Source organism: Macaca mulatta, chromosome 7, assembly GCF_049350105.2.
Source record: "Macaca mulatta isolate MMU2019108-1 chromosome 7, T2T-MMU8v2.0, whole genome shotgun sequence".
In the NCBI taxonomy this organism is placed as follows: Eukaryota; Metazoa; Chordata; class Mammalia; order Primates; family Cercopithecidae; genus Macaca; species Macaca mulatta.
The window spans coordinates 37,686,939-37,708,609 of NC_133412.1; the positions used below are offsets into that span (position 1 = coordinate 37,686,939).

A 21,671-nucleotide genomic window follows, 5' to 3' on the forward strand; every position below is an offset into this window, starting at 1 on the left:
CTAAATTATGGGGCCCTAAGGTGTCTGAAATACTTCCTATGATTTGTCTGGGAAAGATATTGTAGATCATCAAAAGTCAAAAAGAAAACAAAGTCAGGGACTACACTTAAAAAGATTCCCGTCCAGCTTCCCATTGTTGGAGGTGGGCTCTTCTGGTAATCGGAGAAGAAATGGTATCAAATCAGACTGAGATTAGAAAATAGGCTTTGACATTGAGCAGGACCTCATTCCCCATTCCCATGCTCAGTTATGAAGACTTTTCCAGGGATACCCAATACTGTTGTGGTCAGTTTTTGATCTCCTGCAAACACTCGACTTCCCAATCAGCGGTCAAACACTCCAGGTGATATGTAGGGGCAGGGCACCATTTCCCATCACCTGGGAACCTCCTCTCTCCATCTCTGTAAACACCATTTTCCCATCACCTGGGAACCTCCTCGCTCCATCTCTGTAAACACCATTTCCCATCACCTGGGAACCTCCTCTCTCCATCTCTGTAAACCCAGCTCTTCCAGGGAGAGGTTATTTGCTTTTCCCTTTCACCCCAGAGCCCACTCCTTTGAGATAATCCAGGTATACATCCTGGATTGAACTAGACATTGAAAAACCAAAAGCCACCTTAACGCTCCCGTGGGGCGAGGAAGGCCTCACTGTGGCTGCCTAAAACCCAACTCCTCTTTGAGAAGGGGGAGGAAAAACTGCTTCTTGCTCTTTCTCATGAGCTTTCTGTCAAGGAAACAAGAGCTGATTCTCAAATGGGTCATCCTGCCAATTATATTAACAGCAATCCATTCCAACTGGGGTTTCAGGTGATTTCCGTTTTCTTCTTCACACTTTCCTGTATTTTCCAACTTTCTGCAATGATTATATAATCCTCTCCCAAGAAAATCATACCAAAAACAACAACAACAACAACAACAAAATCCAGCTTTATGGATTGCCTCCTTGAGCCTGTAATCCCAGCACTTTGGGAGGCCGAGGTGGATCGCTTGAACTCTGGAGTTCGACACCAGTCTGGGCAACACGGCAAAACTCCATCTCTATCAAAAAATATAAAAATTATCTAGGTGTGGTGGTATGCACCTGTAGTCTCAGCTACTCAGGGGACTGAGGCAGTAGGATAGCTTGAGCCTAGGAGGTCAAGGCTGCAGTGAGCCACGTCCATACCACTGCACTCCACCCTGGGTGACAAAGCAAGGATTCGTCAAAAAAAAAAAAAAAAAAGAACAAAAAAATGGATAGCCGCCCCTAGAAACCTTCCAGGTGCTTCTCTTGGATGCAATCAGCTACTCTTGACCCCCAAGTGCCTGTGGTTGTCCCAATTACAGCCCTTGTTATTCTGCTTGGCTGGCTTTGCCTTGTTCCTACTCTCTCTTATCTCCTTATCCCTAGTGCTTTGTTCAGGGACCAGCACATAGGACGTATGTCTATTGAATAAATGAAGTCAGTGAATGAATACATGGATGACTGAGGACCAGTATTACCTGCAGAACTCTAGATTTTAACAAACCTTCATAGTCATGTATCAGCCCATGTCTATTCAGACAAAGCCAATTCATGGAGACAAGATGGTTCTCCAAAGCCCAAGACTCCATGGTAAAATTTGAAATCTGGCAATCTCAGAGTAACAAAGACTTGTTTCAAACATTTCTCTGTTCCTAATCCAAACTCCTTGCTATTTCTTGGATTAATTAATCTTTACACATTTACTTGAAAGCACAATTACCTTGGGCTACATATTAGTTCATTCTCACACCTACTGTAAAAATACTACCCGAGACTGGGTAATTTATAAAGAAAAGAGGTTTAATTGACTCACTGTTCTACATGGGTGGGCAGGCCTCAGGAAACTACAGTCATGGCAGAATGTGAAGGGGAAGCATGAACCCTCTTCACATGGCGGCAGGAGAGAGACGTGCAAGCCGGGGAAATGCCAGACAGTTGTAAAACCATCAGATCTCATGAAAACTCACTATCACAAGAACAGCATGAGAGAAACCCACCCCTGTGATCCAATCACCTCCCTCCCTCCACACGTGGGGATTACAATTCGAGATGAGATCTGGCTAAGGACACAGAGCCAAACCGTATCAGGCTGTAATGGATTATAGCTGAGAAAGTTCCAATTTGTCCTCACCTACGGTTTAAAAACATCAGCCACCCCCGCAGCCAGGTTCCACTGGTACTACATGTTTTTTCTGGTTTGTTTCTTATTGGTAGAGACCTGATGGTTCAACTACAAGTCAGCAAGGGGGTGAGGGGTGCGTTGGAGGAGGGCCATGATCATCCCTAAATATTTAGCTCATTTCCTTCACTGATTTTAGGGGCACAGGAAAGCCCTCTTGTATCCCAACCATTCATTTCCTAACTCTTCTCATTCCTGTAATAGGAGGACAAAACTTCCATTCCAAGAAAGAAGATAGAGTGGGTCCTGTAGACTCATCCCAGGGAAAAGGACATGGGCTAACAGCCATACCAAGAAGTAACTGGGAGATACCCTTCCCGGAGCAGTAAGGCGGCCAACAGATTCCTGGGAGCAGCAGGAGGCACAGCTGTCCTACAGAACCTGTAAGGAGACCAGAAAGACTTAAGTCTACCTTTGACGCCCTCCCAGTTTTGTCCAGAGCTTGCCTGGCTTTTGCACTGAATGCAGGCTCTTTAAAGCTGGAGTTGTTCAGTTTGGATTTCTATCGGGGGTTTCTATCTGGTTCCCTCTCCTCTAACATTCCACTGCGAGGAACAAGACCGAGAGGCCCGATTAGGGACACAGAGCTGGGAACAGCACAAATGCAAGAGACGACTGGCAAGGGGGGAAAGGGCGGTTTTGTTTCGGGAAACCTGCTGACACAGGGAATGCTGTTTTTCTGCAGAAATGCTGCCTTCAGTGGACAAAATTCAGCCACAATCAAGCTAATTGAATGCACAAATGTAATATTTTTCCAGGGCACCTCCAATTTAATGCTTGATGAAATTGTGTCTTTCGCATATATTTACAAAACCTTTTCTTCATCCAGAAATGTCTGTTAAAATTGCTTGTAGATGCTGAGATAGCAAATCACTCTTCTAATGTAATGAGATAAGTCATCTCTATAAACTTTGCTTGCTCAAATGTACTCACATAAACGAAATCAGGCTACAAGCTTTTTTCAATAAATAGAATGAACAACTAGAACTTGATGGCTATAGCATGTTCTGCCTCATTGCTAAGGGATGTTTAAAATTGCTCGCACTCTCTCCTCTCTCTCACAGCCAAGTTTTCATTTTGGTAGTTGATGGAAAAAGGAGGTCAAATAAACTGATGTGGATAAGAAGCCAAAGCCGTTTGTCAAAACACAGAAAGAGGACTGGAGACGGGAGTCATTTAAAGACTAAAAACTGATTTAAAAGATTTCTGTCCTCAAATCATTTGTCTTGCTAAATGTAGCCATTTTGTGAGCCTGGTTTTCCCTGCCTTAGCTATCTTTACTAATAGTTTATACCATGGGAACTTCACATACTGGGGAAGATTCGTACATACAGCCATTTGTGCATAGCCCAGTAAAACTGGTCTGAAAATCAAGAGTCCATGGAAAAGTCAAGATCTTTCTGGGTTCACTCAATTGTTTCTAAATAAGATTTGCCTTCTAACTTTTTAATCTGAAAGACAACTCTGTAGCAAAAGGCCAAATAGATCATCTCACACACACCTAGGTCACAATATAGGGCTGTCGAGTATGGCTGCACAGGTTGTGCACTGCACAACACCAAGGGAGATACCATTCACATAGACTAGAACAGGATGAGTGTTCTCTGGGGTTGTGCAACATGATGGCCCTGCCCAGCCCCACCCCACCAAGGCAGGGAGAAAAAAATCATGTTCTCAATCACTGTGTTATAGTGCAATAAGTTTTCATAGCTACATTGCATCAATTACCTTTTATTCCTCAAAGAATAAAATCAAAGTTCTTGTTACCAACTCACAGCCTGCCAGGTACCCTTTTCCTTCTCTTTGCAAAGTAAAATTTCTGGGGAGAATAGTCAAACCTCCAGATGGTTCTCTTTATTCAAGAAACAGTTTGAACAGCTTGACTGAGGAGGACAGGCTGAAATCCAGAAGAAAATGGGACCAAATTCCAAGTGCCCTGGTTGTGAGTTTTGAAAACACTGGACTGCCATTGCTTTGTATAGAGGAAAGACAGTAGACAGTGTTTGAAACAGTTCTCCAAGCACCTTTCCTATGTTGGCCTGCCCTTTGGGCTTTCCCACATACCTGCTGGCCACACCAGTGGCCAGACTGTCCTGGGCACAGTGGGAGCATAAGTTTCCCCACATTCACCCCATGGCCTTGTCTTCTCCACACCACTGCTTCCTTTGCAGCCTGAAACACACGTATGATTGAGAGGTAACAATGCCTAAATGTTTACTGATCTGAAACATTGCTCCTGACAGCCTCTGTCCAGCCCTATCAATTCTGAGTTCAATATAATTTAGGGTTAATGAGAAAGGTCCTGCTTCTTAGGCAATTCCTTCAACTCTGCCCCAAGCACACAGAGCAGTATATTTTGAGATTTGAGGCATCCATTCTAATATGTATAGGCAGGACACATTTGATAAAATACCTGATTTTTGCATAATCTGCCTTTTAAGGACTATCTCAGGAGCTTTACAGGTACGTTATGGGCCACTAGTGACCCAAGAGCCACGCTCCATCCAAATTTCCATCTAAAGTGTGCCGAAGGGCCAAAATAGCAAGCCAGTCAGCTCACGGCTGTATTTGGTTTGGTCAATGCCATGTTGTTGCAACTATTGTTTGAACTGAATTTGAATGCCTCAAGCAAGGCAGGCATTCCCCATTTTCCCCAGACTCCCTACTTCTGCCCAACCTGCCCATTTCATACATTCATTTCCATTACCTACCTAGTCCCTGCAGATGACTGAGTGGGCCCTGCATCAGCCAGGTGCCAAAAATGAGTAGTTGACACATCCTCCACTGAGGAGAAGGGTTAGGGGGACTCATCAACTTCCCCTCACTCGCAGCCCTACACCCTGCTTAGGGGAAGCACTTGTATAAAAAGGAATCTGCAGAACCCAGGACTGGCAGCCTGGGGACAGTACCTTCACATTTATGAACACAGATAGATATATACACATATATACATGCATATGCAGTCTATCCATGAAAATATACTGGAAACCAGGCGACTCCAGGGAAGGCCACTGGCTGGTGCGGGGGAGACATAACTTTCACCGAACAGAAAAATGTCTCTGAACTTTTTGACATGTGTACCATTTTATGAGTGACCTGTCATTCATTCCCAGACCCCTAAAAACCTGCCTGGAGTGCTTTCTCCCCGCTGTAAAACCTCACCTTAGATTTTAGGGTGCAGCTCATATGGTTCCTTTTCTGTCATCTTTCTCAATCCTCCCAGTCAAAAGAAATCCCTTCTCTGTGCTCCCCGTCGGCTTGTGTCGGATCTCCTTTGCCTGCCCCACCCTGCCCCACTGCTCTCCCCAGTTTGTGGCTGCCCGTGATGCTTGTTTTCACCTAATTAACCTGTAAAAAGATAAGCAGATGAGGTGTCCCCTCTGGGATCCTTTTTCTCCCCCATAGGTCCTCTCATGCCCTGGGCACATACTGCTGCCCAACAGATCTTTCTATCATAATGGAAATGTTCCCTACCTGTGCTGTCCAGATATACTAGCTGCTGACCACATGTGAACCCTGAGCATTCGAAATGTGGGTTGTGTGACTCAGCAACTGAATTTTTTATTTCATTTAAATGTAACTTAAAATAGTGACACCCGGATAGGGGCAACCATGTTGTATAGCTCAGTCCTGGAGCTTTCTTCCTCGAGGGACAGCCTCACCAGCTGAACACCAAGCACGTTTAATTTTCCAACAATGAAAGCAGGGCCACAAAGCACATGTTTCTAAAGTACAAATTCAGTTTATTCATCTGTTTATGACACAGTACACAGGAGGCAAAGTGTTTCACATCATGGACTTCACTTCCAGCTCCTTGGAATGTTCATTTCTTTGGCTTACAGGAGAGACTAGACGGGAAGGCCAGGCAATGCTTAGGCAACTAAAATGAGGTTGGGGGCAATGCTAATGTCACCCTCACAGGGACTGTGAGTCGCAAGCTGGTTTTCTAGACCTGTTAGCTGGAAGCATGGCGAGCACCATTTCTGGACGCTCAGGCTGTGTCGGGCTTCAGTCGTCTCCACCACACAGGTACAGCAGCGCTTTCTGGTAGTCGCCCTTCGTGTCTTGCTACAAATGGCCCAGGAGAAAAAAGAAATGCGGTATCAGAAAAAAGCCCAGACTCCTCAGTAACACAGAAATAGCCTCGATGCCCAACGAAGCCTCTCCCACGACAAAGAGAAGACTTTTCAGGAGACCTGCCCTGACACAAAGGCCTGGAAGGCCACACCCAAACCACTGCCAGGGAAGCCTCTGGGAGTGTGGTCGGAGGAGGTGCTGGGGAAGACATTCAAGTCTCCTTAGGACTGTGGGGTGGAGGGAGTGCAAGGTACTGAGGCTTGACCTGGGTTAGTGACCAGGGCTGTTCTTACTGCAGCAAGGTCCTACAAACACCCCAACTTTCCTCTCTCGTCCTCACCTTTCCACAGAGAACAGGGTACTTCCCTAGCTCACTCTGCTATTTCCTGCATTATTAAGGTCAAGTGGAAAGAAGCTGATGAGGTGAGGAACAATTCCTAAGAGTCTAACTGGTCCTTTGACTTTAAACATGTGCCCTAATAAACCTGGCTATAAAAAATCCAGCTCTAACTTCATCCTTGGTAACCATGGACATGGCTTTGGACATCTGAGGAACTTTTAGAAAGCAGAATTGCCATGGCTGTCTGAAATCCACACAGTGGTACCACTGTGAATGCGATCACTTCCTTACACGCAAATGCGACATCACGCCAAAACAGACAGAGGCTAAATTGATTGAGAGATGGGAGTTCTGAGTAACTGAAAGTTGTCAGGCCCATCCCAGAGAATTTTTCAAGGAATAAATGCATAATAAAAGTAAAATGTAATTGATCTTCCAAGTCTCTTCGGGATGTCAGCAAGCCTTGCAGGACCATCGTCATGAACACCCATGATCATTGTAGAGTAACAGATGTGAAAAATATAAAACATCTGCCTGATTCTACAAAGTCCAGGACAAATGACAAATGTGCTTTCAAAATAAATCCCTGATAGTTGATGACTAGTATCTCTTCCCCAGAGAGTTAGAAAACAGAAAATCACCACCGTGTCATCATTCTGCCAGGCCACCTGCCGGGGCCCGGGGGGCTCTGGCCGGCAGGGCAGGCTGACGCCGCACCTCAGACTTACCTGGATGTAATAGTACAGGGACTTGCCGTACTTTCTCTTGAATTCAGACCTAATTTTCAACATGTCCACTTCACTGCGGGAGACCATGATTCTGATGAGGACCTTATCTCGAGTCCCCTTGCCCTGAAAATCAAGTTCATATTCCAAGTTACATTCGCTGAGAATGTTATCATTAAAGAAACAGTCTACAGCCTGAGCATTCTTGATCTGAAAATCTGAAATCTAAAATGCTCCAAACTCTAAAATTTTTTCAGTGCCGACATGATGCCACAATGAAAAATTCCACATATAGACACTTAACACAAACTGTTTCATGCATAAAATTATCAAAAGCATTGTATAAAATTACCTTTAGGCTACGCATGTAAGGTCTATATAAAACATAAATGAATCTCAAGTTAAGACTTGGGTCCCATCCCTAAAATATTTCATTATATATATGCAAATATTCCAAAATCAAAAATAAATCTGAAATCCAAAATATTCCTGGCCAAGCATTTTGGATAAGGGATATTAGGGCACAGTGTACACTGCCTGGGTGATAAGTACACCAAAATCTCAAAAAGCACCACTGAAGAACTTATTCATGTAACTGAATACCACTTGTTCCCCAAAAACCTATGTAAGAAAGACAGAGAGAGAGAGAAAGAAAGAAAAAGAGAAAGAAGGGAGGAAAGAAGGGAGGAAGGGAGGGACGAAGGAAGGAAGGAAGGAAGGAAGGAAGGAAGGAAGGAAGGAAGGAAGGAAGGAAGGAAGGAAGGAAGGAAGGAAGGAAGGCAGGCAGGCAGGCAGGCAGGCAGGGAGGGAGGGAGGGAGGGAGGGAGGGAGGGAGGGAGGGAGGGGAAGGCAGGGAGGGAGGGAGGAAGGAATGAGAGGGAGGGAGTGGGGGAAGGCAGGGAGGGAGGGAGGAAGGAATGAGAGGGAGGGAGTGGGGGAAGGCAGGGAGGAAGGAAGGAAGAAGAGGGAGGGAGGGAGGGAGGGAGGGAGGGAGGAAGGAAGGAGAGGAGAGGAGAGGAGAGGGAAAGGCAGGGAGGAAGGGAGGAAGGAATGGAGGAAAAAAGAAAGAAAAAAAAGACAAGAAAAGAAAGAGCATCTGGGAATTCCAAACACACCAGGCTGTAGTCAGTACAGACTCCCACTCTATGCCATCATTCAATAAATATATACTGAGCACCTACTACTACAAGGCTTAGTTCAAGCAGTGTGAGTCTCCATATGTAACAAGAGGTTCCTGACTCCTGCAGGCTTAGAGGGGACATGCCAACACATTTCTATCATCGCTCTGTGCCATTCTGATATGTGCAATAAAGACCACTGAGTTTACTTCCAGAGCATCAGACCAAAGGCACCAAGGGGTGCTATTTGATACGGAACTCAAAGACAGATGGCAGAGGCCGCGCAGACAAGGGAGATGTACCAGAAGGAAAATGCCAAAGCCTAGAAGCCAGAAAACACATGGCACATTTGAGGTGTGGAAAATGGGGTGGGTCTATGGGAAGAGGTGGTTTGTTTAGGGGAGAGTTGTGGGGCTGTGTTTGGGGTCTGATAGACCCAGGTTCAAATCTTGCTGTGTAACTTCAAGCAGGCTGAGGTATTCTGAGCTCCGTCTCCGCATTTATAAAGAAGATAATCGTATCAGCCTCAGAGGTGGTTTTGCAATGATTTAAGGTAAGGTGGTAGCACATGTCTACTGTATAGTGGGTGCTTAATAATCGCTCCCTTCCTCGCTTGTCTTGACTCTGGGGGTAGCAGGAAGAAATCACTGAGAAACCCGAGTAGGGATCAGACATGACTACCATGTTGCATTTTCTCTCCCATGGCGCTTTACTTTCTGCCTGTACACCAACACATGTTCAAGCAGCTGAGAGAGAGAAGATGGATTTGTGGTGCTCTCACCTGTCAAACACAACCACAGCTGACTAGTGTGTTCCTGCATCCAGACAGTGGGGTCCCCTTCCTCCATCCATGAGTCAAGGAGACTCAATCTGGGGCCCAGAAGAGGAAAAGCTGAGTGTGGAAACACAGCTCTCTCAGCCAGCTGCCCTTACCTTCATGGAGTCATACAGCCGGTCAGCAAAATACAGGGGTTTGTTCTGAATGCACTGCACTGTGGAGAGAAGAAAGGGAGTCAGGGCTGCAGCTGCTCTGGTCTCTCCTCTACCAGTGAGAGAAGATGCCCTAACCCTGGGCCACAAACCAGAAGGGACCTGATGCAATGGAAACCGGCTGCAAAATGGAACAGGCTAAGGGAAATGTAGAAATCCTCTACAATACTAAGTTCCACCACAGTTTTAAACCAGGGGACTCTGAGACCTGCAGAACCCAAGTGCATATGTGAGTTTCCACAACATACCCCTCCCTCTCTTCTGTTTTCTTACTCCTCCCTGGCAACAATCTGTTACCAATTTAGGCCTTTCTTCAGTTTTATATTCTTAAATCTATACAATTAAGACTGTAAAACTATCCAAAGCATGCATAGAAGCCACACCTCCCAAACACACTTGGATTAAGAGGATAGCCATCTGTCACTTCTGCTCTGGTAGATGATGTCTACCAGGAATGGAGGCCACATTCACTTACCCAGGTTCAGGAAAGCATTTTCCAGGTCTCCTTTAACCTCTTTCCTGATGCTCTCCAACATGTCGTAAGGGCTGTAGCTCTTGTACCTATCAAATACTGAGGAAAAACAACAAAGAATTATCAGATCAGAGCCACTAGTCAAAGCTGTCAGTGATCACCCACCCAGTTTTATGCACCATGATTTTTTAAAGGATGATCATAGCATCCTAGGATCTTAGAGGTTGCCATGGTGACCAGAGCCAACATTGGTCAACTTTGTCCTGGAGCAGCCATACCATGCACCTGTCCTGAATGGCACTGCCCAGGCCACATATTTGGACCATCTCCATCTCCCCTGAGTGGAACTTATTCCATCCGAAAACCACGGGAAACAGTACAGAGCATGCAGCAAAGTCCACTACTTCAACAAATAATGGCGAGATAAAAGGATCATCAAACAAGAAGGAGCTGCAGAATAAAGCACCAAATGCAGAAACTATTTGCAAGAGCAAAGAATCCAGAATGGAAGAGAAAGGTGAATGTACTTGGTGAGGGAAAAATGGGTGAGCCTATGAGAGTGCCAAGTGGAGAGAGCACCTCATTCTGGCAGACTCCATCCCAACATGGACATCCACCCGGCCGCCCCAGCCAGAGCCCCAAGGCACTGAGACCCCCTCAGCACAGTGCCCACCTTTCTGGAGGTGAGGCACGCTCCGCTCAGTCATGATGCTGATCCACTTGGGAACATCAGTTCCTTTCCTCTTCACTCCAGCGTCATAGAGATCCTACGAGTACAACCAACCAGGAAAAGTTAACTATACAATCCAGTGTAAGGTCATTAAAAATGTCATGCAAAAAAAAAAAAAAAAAAAGCTATACATTCAAAATGCCAAACGAGGAAGAATGACTATACTGCAGACATGGGCAGAGACCTACTATTTAGGTAAAAAGTCTTAATCACAAGCAGTCTTCCTTAGGCACAGATGGATACCACATGAGACTGCAGATAGTTCGCGAGGTCTGTGCTGTGCAATCTCCTTCCGTGAATGAGAAAGGAGGGACCAAGAGCTTGTATTCATATAAAGAAGGTCAAGTAAATGTTCATGAACACATCTGGCCCTCCTCCCTTTGGGCACATTTAGGGGAAGATAAGCTAGCAGATGTTTACTGGACGGCTACTGTCCAGGCTCCCATTCTCAAGCTTTTCAGAGACTCAGGGAGTGATGGAGCTGGAAAAGGAACCCATCTCGTCTTATTTTCAGTTTCTGGAAAATTTAGGGGCTACAAGTAGCCCTAACAATGGCAGGAAGGGCAAGAGGAAGAAAGACTTATGCAAGGGTAGATATTCATTCCATGATCTTCCACCATCTGGGAATTGCAAAACCCAAGTCCTATTACTTTATTTAAAACCCTTCTCTACTACCTGCTAGAAGTGCTGTGTGGAATATATTGAACTGTAAAACTAATGTGAATTTAAATTAATTTTTTTCTGCAGCTTTTATGACTTACTTTGAGATAACTGTTGACCCTCTAAGTAAGGAATATAGTTCATAGCAGTCTGAATAAGCTAAACAAATAGTTCTCAGAGATTATGGAACTAGAACTGGCAAAAGTCTTACTCAGCCAGAAAAGGATAGGTCTCTGCTGGCCTCCCTTTCTCCCCACCAACAACGGAGCAGTAAGCCATCCTGTTCCTGGCTGTGTCTTCTCCACCTTCTTCTGCTTCCCACCTGCCTGCCTGATTGGTGTGCACAGCCACATTACACTCTGCAGAAACTGGCGCTTGCACGCAAACAAAGCCTGAATGATGTGAGTCACAATTGACTCCATAAGTAATGCCAGCATTATAAAAGAATATCTTCTAATAAACAATGCTCTCAGACTACGGTGGGTTTAAAATACGGCCAGAAATTCTTTGACATTCCTCCCTTCCAAAGGAGGAGCCTAATCCCCTCCCACTAAGTGTGGGCTAGACTCAGTGACTCACTTTTAATGAAAAGAGTATGACAGCGGTGCAAGGTGGGACTCCTGAGATTAGGTCATGAAAGATGCTGTGGCTTCCTCTTTGTGAACTGCTTGCTCTGGGGAAATCCGGCTGCCAAGTTGTGAGGACACTCAAACAACCCGGTGGAGAGGTGTCTGTGGAGCGATTCTAAGGTCTCCCACCAATGGTCATGTGAGTGCACCATCCTGGAAGCAGATTTCCTCGACCCAGTCAAGCCCTCAGGTGACTGCAGCTCTGCAGCATTTCGTCTGCAACCTCAGAAGAGACCCTGAGCCAGAACCACTGGGCTAAGCCACTCCTCAATTCCTGACACACAGAAACTGAGAAATAATACATGTTTGTTGTTTTAAGCCACAGAGTTTGGGAGCCATTTGTTACAGAGAGTTAAATTACTATATAGACTGTCCAGAGACTTACCAGAAAACAAAAACTCAAACCAAAAGCTCAGTACTTACCCGGGCATCTTGGTCAATCAGTTCATAGTCAATGACAGAGCCATCCTCTGCTCTTCTACCCTATAGAAAAAAAAAAAAAAAAAAAAAGAACTTCAAATCCATTTGTTTTTGTATTCTAAAACGGAAAATGTTTTCTCCCCAGTCCATGTAAGCCATTACTTCATTTAGTAAGTTAAGTATCCACCTAAGATTTTTCTTACTTTGAAACCTAGACATGGCCGGGCATGGTGGCTCATTCCTGTAATCCTAGCATTTTGGGAGGCCAAGGCGGGCGGATCATGAGGTCAGGAGATCGAGACCATCTTGGTTAGCACAGTGTAACCCCATCTCTACTAAATTAGCCGGGCATGGTGGCACATGCCGGTAGTTCCAGCTACTCAGGAGGCTGAAGCAGGAGAATCACTTGAACCAGGGAGGTGGGGGTTGCAGTGATCCAAGATCGTGCCACTGCACTCCAGCCCTGGTGACAGAGTGAGACTCTGTCTCAAAAAATAAAAAAGAAAAAGAAACCTAGACCAACCAAGGAGTGGTAAAATCCTTGAGCAAGGAAGTGGGGGCTGTGCCTTGCCATCGACAACCCCCTCCTTCGTACCTGGTCCTGGCCTACACACCTTATAGACATCCCTGTCCCCATCCCCCACAAAAAGCTGATGAGATTTAGTTCTTTCCCACAGAGAGCTAGCGATGCAGATGGAGGAATATGTGGACACAAATGTAAAGCGGCCCAGGAACCTACAGCACTAGGAAGACACAAAATGCAGGAGGAGGAAGAACTGTCACAGAGCAGAGTCAGCAAAGAGGGTGAACAATGGGCCCGGGCTTAAGCTGAAACTTCAAGGGTCAATCAGAGGCAGCTAGCCAAGCGGAGAAGGAGAGCCAGCCGGTACACCAGGGATGGCATAGCACACTCCCAGGTAAGTAAGGAGCTGCCCTGTCAGAGCAGAGCTGAGCTGGAGAGAATCTGAGAAAAGAAGATGCAGGGAGGGTTGAGAGGACCTTTCACAGCAGTTAGGAGTTTCAATCTGATGCAGCAGAAATGGGGTTTGAACAGGGGAGTAAAACGGTGAAAGTGTATTTCACAGAGATCCGTGGATGGCGGTACACGGGGCAGGTGGTAGCAAAGAGAGGAGAGCCAGGGAGAATGGCTTAGGAGCTGTTGCAGTAATGGAGATGTGAGTGGCCAGATGCACTATCTGTCATTTGTCATCAGGGTTCCCAGGGTCTCTCATCCCTCCCCTGGCACATAAGCATTAAGCTGCACACTGGCCAGAACTAGGGATTCACAGGGGAAGTGCCCCTTCCTCCATGTTAATGTGTTAATATTAGCGATCAGCTCCACAAAGACACCTCCACTCCAGACAAAGGACTATATGGGCAAATTCCTCCATGAGAAGTGAACGCAGGAAAAAGAAACCAGAAGGTCACTTCCCACTGGGTCCTGCATGACCACAGATAGAGGCAAAGTGACATTCCCTAAGTCACGCGGCCAAGGCTCTGGCACATAAATCCAGGCCAGGACTTGAGAGCTGCCCATCCCTCCTCTGGCTCCCAAAGTTCACTTGTCCATGAGGTTTTGCAGGATAAGAAATCCTATTATACAAAATTGACAACTCTGCAGTGACAGTGCAAACCCACTTTCGAAAATGCAGCTGAATTTCTGATGCAGGCACCGGGCACTTAGTTAATTCACTCCAAGTATAAAATGAGGTATGTGACATGACTTGGGAGGAAGCAAGGGCAAAGAAAGAAACCGGGAAACCAACCTTTGCCAGGGCAACCATCAGCTTGCGGAAGTCACCAGATGTGTCCGAAATAATGTCCTTCTCCAAATCAGTCTTGTACACTTGGAGGAAAATACATCTGGTTTTATGCTTTCTGCCTCTGTAGCCAACCACCCACCCCAATCTCCCCATTTCCCACTAAGACTCTGAAAAAAAGAACAGCTATGTCAGCTGGACATACCCATTCTCCTTAACCCCAAACAGAGGAAGGATTCACTAGAATGATTTTCACCCTCATGAAATCAGAGCCAGAGTTATTATCCATGACAGGGGGCAGCAGGGCTAGATCAAATCAGGGATCCTCAACTTTGATCCTCAACCTCTTATATAGTTTAAATACTGGCTCCCAGCCCTCCTGACTGTGAACACTCGTTTTGAACATCAAAAAAATAGGAGGTCTACACACACACACGCACACACACAATTGTGCTTTACTGTCCACTGAGAAAATGCACAATGGCAAAAACTACTAAGAATTAAACAATGCTTTTGAATGAAATTATATTTCAATATTCAAAACAGCATCTATATTGAAATACAGTAGCTAGAGAAGAACTGTAATCTTCCTAATATTAAAAAAAGATAAATGTGTGAGGTGATGGATACCCCAATTATCCTGACTTGGTAATTCCATATTATATATATGTACCAAAATATCCCATGTACCCCCAAAATATGTACAATTATGATATATCAACTTTAAAAAGTAAAAGAAAAGAGAAATGCAGTAGCAATGTAAAGTTGCATTGTTTATTCCACTCATAGCCTTCTATATTGCTTAGTGTGCACAGGTCCACATGGGTCTCTTGCTGTAATTCTTCAATTATCCACAGTCCAGAGTTGGCAACCTCTTGAGCAGAGACTGACAGCACCCAGTAAATGGGATCCATATATAATACTTGCTACTTCTCCTCATCAGATTTTTAAAAATAAATTTTGTTTTCTCTTCTTTCCCTCCTGTCTACCCTTCTTCTAACACAGAAGTTCTAGTGGAATGTAATAATCAAACTGCAGGCAATGAGGAGGTGAAGGAGAGCAACCTGGACCACAGCCAACCTCGCCTGCATGGTCAAGGTGGCAGGAGCTTCTGTACATCAATAATCCAGGCATCTTAGCCCGAACACTAACCCCAGTGGCCATGATACAGTCACATAAATTGGGCTGAGGATGAATCACAGAAATCAAGCTACTCACTTTCCTTGTAGACTCTGTTAATTTCCTGCAGCTCCTGGTTGGTTCTGGAGCAGATGATCTCAATGAGAGAGTCCTCGTCGGTTCCCAGCCCCTGTGAACCAAGAAACACGAACATCAGCAGGGAAAGGCTTCCCCACCGTTAGCCTACTTCTCTGATCTCCATCAAGTAAATCGCAAACATGGGTTGGGTCTGTTAGCATCCTGCTTTCTACATTCCTACTGAAGAATCCATACTCTATCCTTTAGCACAAAGTAATGTTATTTTCTATTCCTTTAAAAAATGCTTCACCACAGCACAAGATGGTGGAATTGGCATGTTTGAGTTCAACTGTTAATATGTTTTGTTTTTTAAAGTAGTGAATAGGGGCCAAGCGCCATGGCTCACGCCTGTAATCCCAACACGTTGGGAGGCCGAGGCGGGTGGATCACAAGATTGGGAGATCAAGACCATCCTGGCTAACATGGTGAAACCCCATCTCTACTAAAAATACAAAAAATTAGCCGGGCGTGGTGGCAGGTGACTATAGTCCCAGCTACTCTGGGAGGCTGAGGCAGGAGAATGGCATGAACCCGGGAGGTGGAGCTTGCAGTGAGCCGAGATTGCACCACTGCACTCTAGCAATAGAATATGCCAAATATTAAAAGTGGTAATTGCCGTTTGCTGTGGGTATATAAAGTAACTTTTTCTTACTATTATTGTTTCTACAATAACCACCCACTATTTTAACGGACGAGAATTTTCTTCGTTAAACAATTCTTCTTGCTAATTTAAAATAAAGGAATACAGAAAGTTTATGTTCTCACGTGCAGCCAGCATTGTTAGAGTAAGTCTTTTTATCAGGCAAAGGTATAGTTAAGAAAATTTTTTAGCTTCACCTCTTTGAAATGTAAAATTGGGTTAATGTTAAAAATTTCATTCTTGTCCTTCCATTTTTGCTTGATAATTATGCACTCTTCAGGCATTTTAGGGAAGCAAAAAGAAATAATGAAGTGCCAAATAAACCTAGACACCAACACTTTATTAAGGAGTAAGAATTTGATGGGTGATGTATTCAAATTTAATATATACACTTTTGAGCATGTCAGATAGCTTGAAAGGACTCTGAAACATGTATTTCAAAGCTGGCTTCATGATCAAAGTCAAGATTTAATAATCAGGATTCTTTAATACTTGTCTTTCCGAATATGGAAATACCACTTTGAACTAAGTAGAATTACAACTGTTTAAAATGTAAATCAATTATAAGGTGTTAATACAATAAGAAACTTACTTATCCACATGAAAAGTGTGTCAGCTATTAATTAAACTTATTAGAGGTTATATGTCCCTGAAAAAGTAGTTTGTATAATACAAGTTAAGCCTCAGGTTAATGGTTAATTTTGAATTTTATTCTTCATCTAATCTTTGAGCCAATGGCTCTCCTTTCTGAGTTTTTAATCATGATTTGTAGAGGTTCCAGCAAAGCCAAAAATTCTCCCCTTGTTAGCAAAAAGTCCATACAGCATTCTACACAAATGTTATTAAATGACTACCGAGCATCTTTGAATATTTTGAGGAGCAGTTGTTCAATCTCAAGGATGATAGAAATATCGTCTAAAAATAACACACATTGGGAAAAATGCTATATCCTGACATCGTAGAATTGCAAGACAGGCAGAATAATATAAGATGTGTTTCCTTCCATCACTGATATACCAGTGGTAATATCTGATAATTCCAATAGTGTTTTTATGTCTACATTCAAAGGTGACCTTGGCAATTTCCAAAATCCGGCCCAAACTCTCCACAGACTGTCCACAATTCCTATCACAAGGGCAAATTCTACTGTAACATATGGCAGATACTGCCACCGGTACTGCCAGAAGTCAAAACAGATCTTTTTTTAAAGCACAGTTCAGTTAATGTCACTTCAAGCTTTATGGATTTTGGAAGGGTACTCAACTGTGATAGCTAATGGAAGAGCTGGCACAGGGTCAAAGCTTCAGCAGTTAAAGCACCTTCCATTGGGCCCAATTACATAGATTACAACAGTGACTGACAGCTCAAAAAGGTCTGTTTCAAGTCACTAATACCTAGTAATAGATACCAGCAAAGCCACACGAATCACAACTAAATAGATTCTTGACGAAAATAAGACAAACCGATCTGAAGTGTTGATGGCCAGAAGAAACCTAGGAGAGGCTGACTCATCCCTGCCTCCAAACGTCCACAGACTCGGTTTTCAGGAGTGCTATTTTTATCAACCAGGATCATGAAATGTTGTTGACATTTTATCATTCTTAATGATGTCTTTTCTGCAGTACAGCCTACTTAGGAAACTCAGACAAGTCCGCTCAAATAAACTGAGCACAGCTTGGGCTAAGCTGAAGAACTGAAGGAAGAAAGAGACTCAACAACAAATCTTACAGCAGCCCTGAGCTATCAAGTTCGGGGCTCTGGAGATGCCCAGTGTCCAAAGCAGCTTCACTCTTGTGTTCTCTGGGGAAAGGATGACAACTGAACTGTGACATTAGCTCTGGTGACAGGCTTACAGCTCAGACTGTTCATAATTCAGGAACAGCGGCATCAGAGAAAACACACTCAGACTCAGAATTAAAAAATCAGACATATGGCTTCCCCCCTACAGCGCAGACTTTACCCATGTATATCAGCAGAGGGCAGTGTCGGACTGTTCAAATGCTGCAGACCCACACTAGGAAAAGGGTCCAAATGTGTTGCAGTAACATACATTTATGTGTGTACATCCATTGCATTTATATAAAACTTGATGTTGGCCAGGCACGGTGGCTCATGCCTGTAATCCCAGCACTTTGGGAGGCCAAGGTGGGCAGATCACCTGAGGTCAGGAGTTCGAGACCAGCCTGACCAACATGGAGAAATCCTGTCTCTACTAAAAATACAAAATTAGCCGGGAGTAGTTGCACATGCCAGTAATCCCAGCTACTCGGGATGCTGAGGCAAGAGAATCACTTGAACCCGGGAAGCAGAGGTTGCAGTGAGCGGAGATCGCGCCATTACACTCCAGCCTGGGCAACAAGAGCGAAACTCCGTCTCAAAAAACAAAACAAAACAAAAAACTTGATGTTTTAGGTATGCACAAAGTTCAGGAGGTTTCCAATCTAGAATTTTTACTTAATTTAACCAAAAATTCCAGGTTCAAAAGAACTTTACAAAAGAAAAACATAAAAGATAACGTGACACTTCACAGAGGTACGACTGAGGTACGATTCATCAACTGAAATTACCCCTCATGTGCACTATGATGTTCTGATTCTGCCCGAATTTGAAACAAATGGTACTGACAGAATATGGGAGGAAGAAACACCCACGAAAGGATGGGCAGAATTTGCAAGCTTCACTTAACAAAAGATGAGGTTTTTTTTCTTGCCTTAATATCACAACATATCTTTTTAAAGAAGGAAGTGTAATCAAGGAAGTAGTTTGCCCAAATGGTATTCCAATTGCCCAGGTGCTGAGTAGTAGCAGCTGGTAACTGACTTCTCAGCATCATAAAATGTCTTTACAGTCTTAAAACAAGTAATTGAAATATTTTTGGTACAAATCCTGAGACGTATAACTTCAGTTCATTTTTAAAAAATGGTTCCAAATGAGAATTCAAGAAAACTGAAAATCACCAAATTACACTCAGAAAGCTGTAATTCACAAAATTAATAGCAGATTTGACAGAGATGACATCTCACACGCATTTACCTTCATGGAAGCTTTTAGCTCAGAAGCGTCATACTGAGCAGGTGTCTTCAATAGGCCCAAAATCACCGTCTCCAGGTGGCCAGATAAGGCTGACTTCAGTGCTGATGCAAGTTCCTTCAAGAAAACAGGCAATCATGAGGAAAATATTTATTTTACTTTAAAACTGGTGAGTAAAACAAAAGTAAAAGGGATCTTTTTGTGAAGCAGGTTATGAGTCTTTGACTACTCCAGAGTCTTGGGTCAAACGCCCTCAACTGCATTCCCTTCAACAGACCCACATCTCAGAAACATAAACATCGGGCTTTGCTTTAACGAAATTCCTTAAAATCCAAGTTAATTTTGCCTTCTTCCCCAGTCAATAAAAGGAAACTGGAGTCGTATATGATTCCTCAGAAAGCTGTGAGAGTGCAGGCACTTTGCAACATGCTTGAAAGCGGTAACACCCTGTGGAAGGCAGGACACTTTCCGAGATCAAGGTCCCTGCTAAGGAGGAGGTGTTCAAGCAGACAGCCTCCTGGGAAGCAGATCTTGTGGCCTGCTGATATACTGTAAAAGACATGGGGGCAGCCAGTCCAGCAGCAGCTCCTCAAAGTCTCCAGAAGGAACCAGAGGCCCCAGCACAGTTGGAAGTGAGGTCATGAAACTTTCCTATGCAAAACACTGTATCTAATACTGAGAAAATAGCTCTTTGTCCACACCAAACTGGGACCGTGTTTAACGGAAGTGATAGGAAACTAACACCTCCGAATTGGCCCCCTTGAATTCGCTGCTGCATATAATTTCTTAAGGGTTCCACTGTCACCATGAACACAGAAATTTAAGTCAGAGGTCTGGTCAGCACCCATGTATGTAGACAGACACCCCAACTCAATGTGGCTTTTAGCGATGCTTCCTCGGGCTAAACTTCCTACAAATCATGGCTGATGACTGAAACCTCCTACTGAAATAAAGTTCTTCTTTTCACTTTTTCCTTTCTCTTCTCTCTCTTCTTTCTTTCTCTCCTTGCTTTCTAAGAGCACCCGTGGCATCCACAAAACTTAGCCCCTAGAGGTACTTGCAGGATACGAGAGGTGATTTTCAGCCTGCTTCAGAGACAACCATCTTGAATCATTCGTGATATCAAAAGTGTTAGAAGGATCTTAGAAGCCATCTGGCCCAAGCCTTTCGCCACCCATTTCTTCCTGCTTCCCAATGTCCTGGGAACACATGGCACTTAGGAGAGGACTGTAAAAGCAATAGCTCCCAATTATAACACCAGTCTCCCAGTTTGGAACTTTGAGGTTAGGTAACTCCAAACTTAGCCTACCCTTGACACTCCCCTCTACCCATTCTCTGTTCAAACCTCAAATAGCATTTGGGCACCTACTGACTTCTTCTACTTCTATTCTAAACTCCTTATGGGCGTTCAACTTCCTGGTTCTCACAATGTCCAGCACAGAGCTTTGCATTTAACAAAAACTAAACAAAAACTCCAGAAATCTATGATAAACAAAACATAACCATTCCCTGTAAGGAGAAGCCTCGCATCTGGCGTCTGCTAGAACATGAAAGAATCGTAAAAGCAGCTGTCCCTCCCAGCTCCTCTCCGCTCTGCTAGCTGGGCCCAGGTTCTTCAAGCTCATCACCTGGGCAGCCGCAGCCCGTATACCTAAATAACTCTGCAACACAAATCTTCCTTATTTCACAGACTTTCTTTATTTCACAAACAGCCAATTGCTTCACTTGAAACTATCTCAAGTAGTTTACATTATCTTTTATAAAAGATATATAATTCTCCTTGGCCTAAGGCTGAGAGTCAAGAATTAGAAAGATGGTGAGCTGTCCCCAGCACACAGCAAAGCCTGTGAGATCTTGGGACCTCATCGTAATTCTGGTAATATCTTCTCTCCAAGAGGGTACATGGGAGCTTTGTTCTCCATATATCTAATCTAAAAGCAGTATCTAGGTTTTGGGTGTGGTGGCTTATGACTGTAATCCCAGCAGTTTGGGAGGCAGAGGTGAATCATTTGAGTCCACATGGCAGAAGTTGCAGTAACCTGAATCATACCACTGCAATCAAGCCTGGATGACAGAGCAAGACCCTGTCTCAAAAAAAAAAAAAAAAAAAAAAAAAAAAAAAAAAAAGGTTCCAGGCTTCTATGTTTGTGTGTACGCACCCAAATGTATTCCAAGACCAGACTCTGTCAGTGACAGCTGAAAGATCAATTTTTGCGCATGCTGTCCAGAGATGAGCCTTCTGTTCCAATGGGAACTTGGCTCTAACCAGCTCACAAACCCTCTTGGAAAGCTGGAGAAAGAAAGCACTCCCCTCTACGCCTCACTACAGAAGATTAATATACGTCTAGAGAAAGAAGAATTTTAATGCACATGAGATGAAAGAAGCCAAATGCTTTCCTATTTGTGTCCTTTCCAACTGTTTAGAGTGCGGGGAATGGAAGTGTAGCAAGACTTGACCTGCAACTCCCAGGACCCTGCTGGTCATGTCAATCCCAAGAGCAGAAATGTCTCTTCTAGAATCCTTCCAGCTCACCTCCACTGTGGCTACGAGTGAAAGCCATAAGTCAGATGGGAGCTGCAGGAAGCCACACTTACTGCACTGTCCAAGAATAAATCAAAAGCTTTTAATAGCAAGAAG

General features: G+C 44.2%; 1 protein-coding gene across 3 annotated transcripts in view; it reads right to left on the bottom strand.

Moving 5' to 3' along the window:
- Positions 1-5,907: 5,907 nt before the first annotated feature.
- ANXA2 (annexin A2) overlaps positions 5,908-21,671 on the bottom strand; it is a 57,329-nt gene continuing 41,565 nt past the window's right edge. For all 3 annotated transcript variants that reach the window (XM_015142391.3, XM_001094593.5, XM_015142392.3), the window contains exons 5-13: positions 19,037-19,150; positions 15,325-15,415; positions 14,113-14,192; positions 12,350-12,409; positions 10,581-10,674; positions 9,911-10,006; positions 9,379-9,437; positions 7,331-7,453; positions 5,908-6,253 (exon numbers count right to left, since the gene is read on the bottom strand). In XM_015142391.3, the coding sequence (XP_014997877.1) occupies positions 6,194-6,253; positions 7,331-7,453; positions 9,379-9,437; positions 9,911-10,006; positions 10,581-10,674; positions 12,350-12,409; positions 14,113-14,192; positions 15,325-15,415; positions 19,037-19,150 (777 nt within the window). In that variant the 3' untranslated portion in view covers positions 5,908-6,193. The remainder of the gene's footprint in view (positions 6,254-7,330; positions 7,454-9,378; positions 9,438-9,910; positions 10,007-10,580; positions 10,675-12,349; positions 12,410-14,112; positions 14,193-15,324; positions 15,416-19,036; positions 19,151-21,671) is intronic.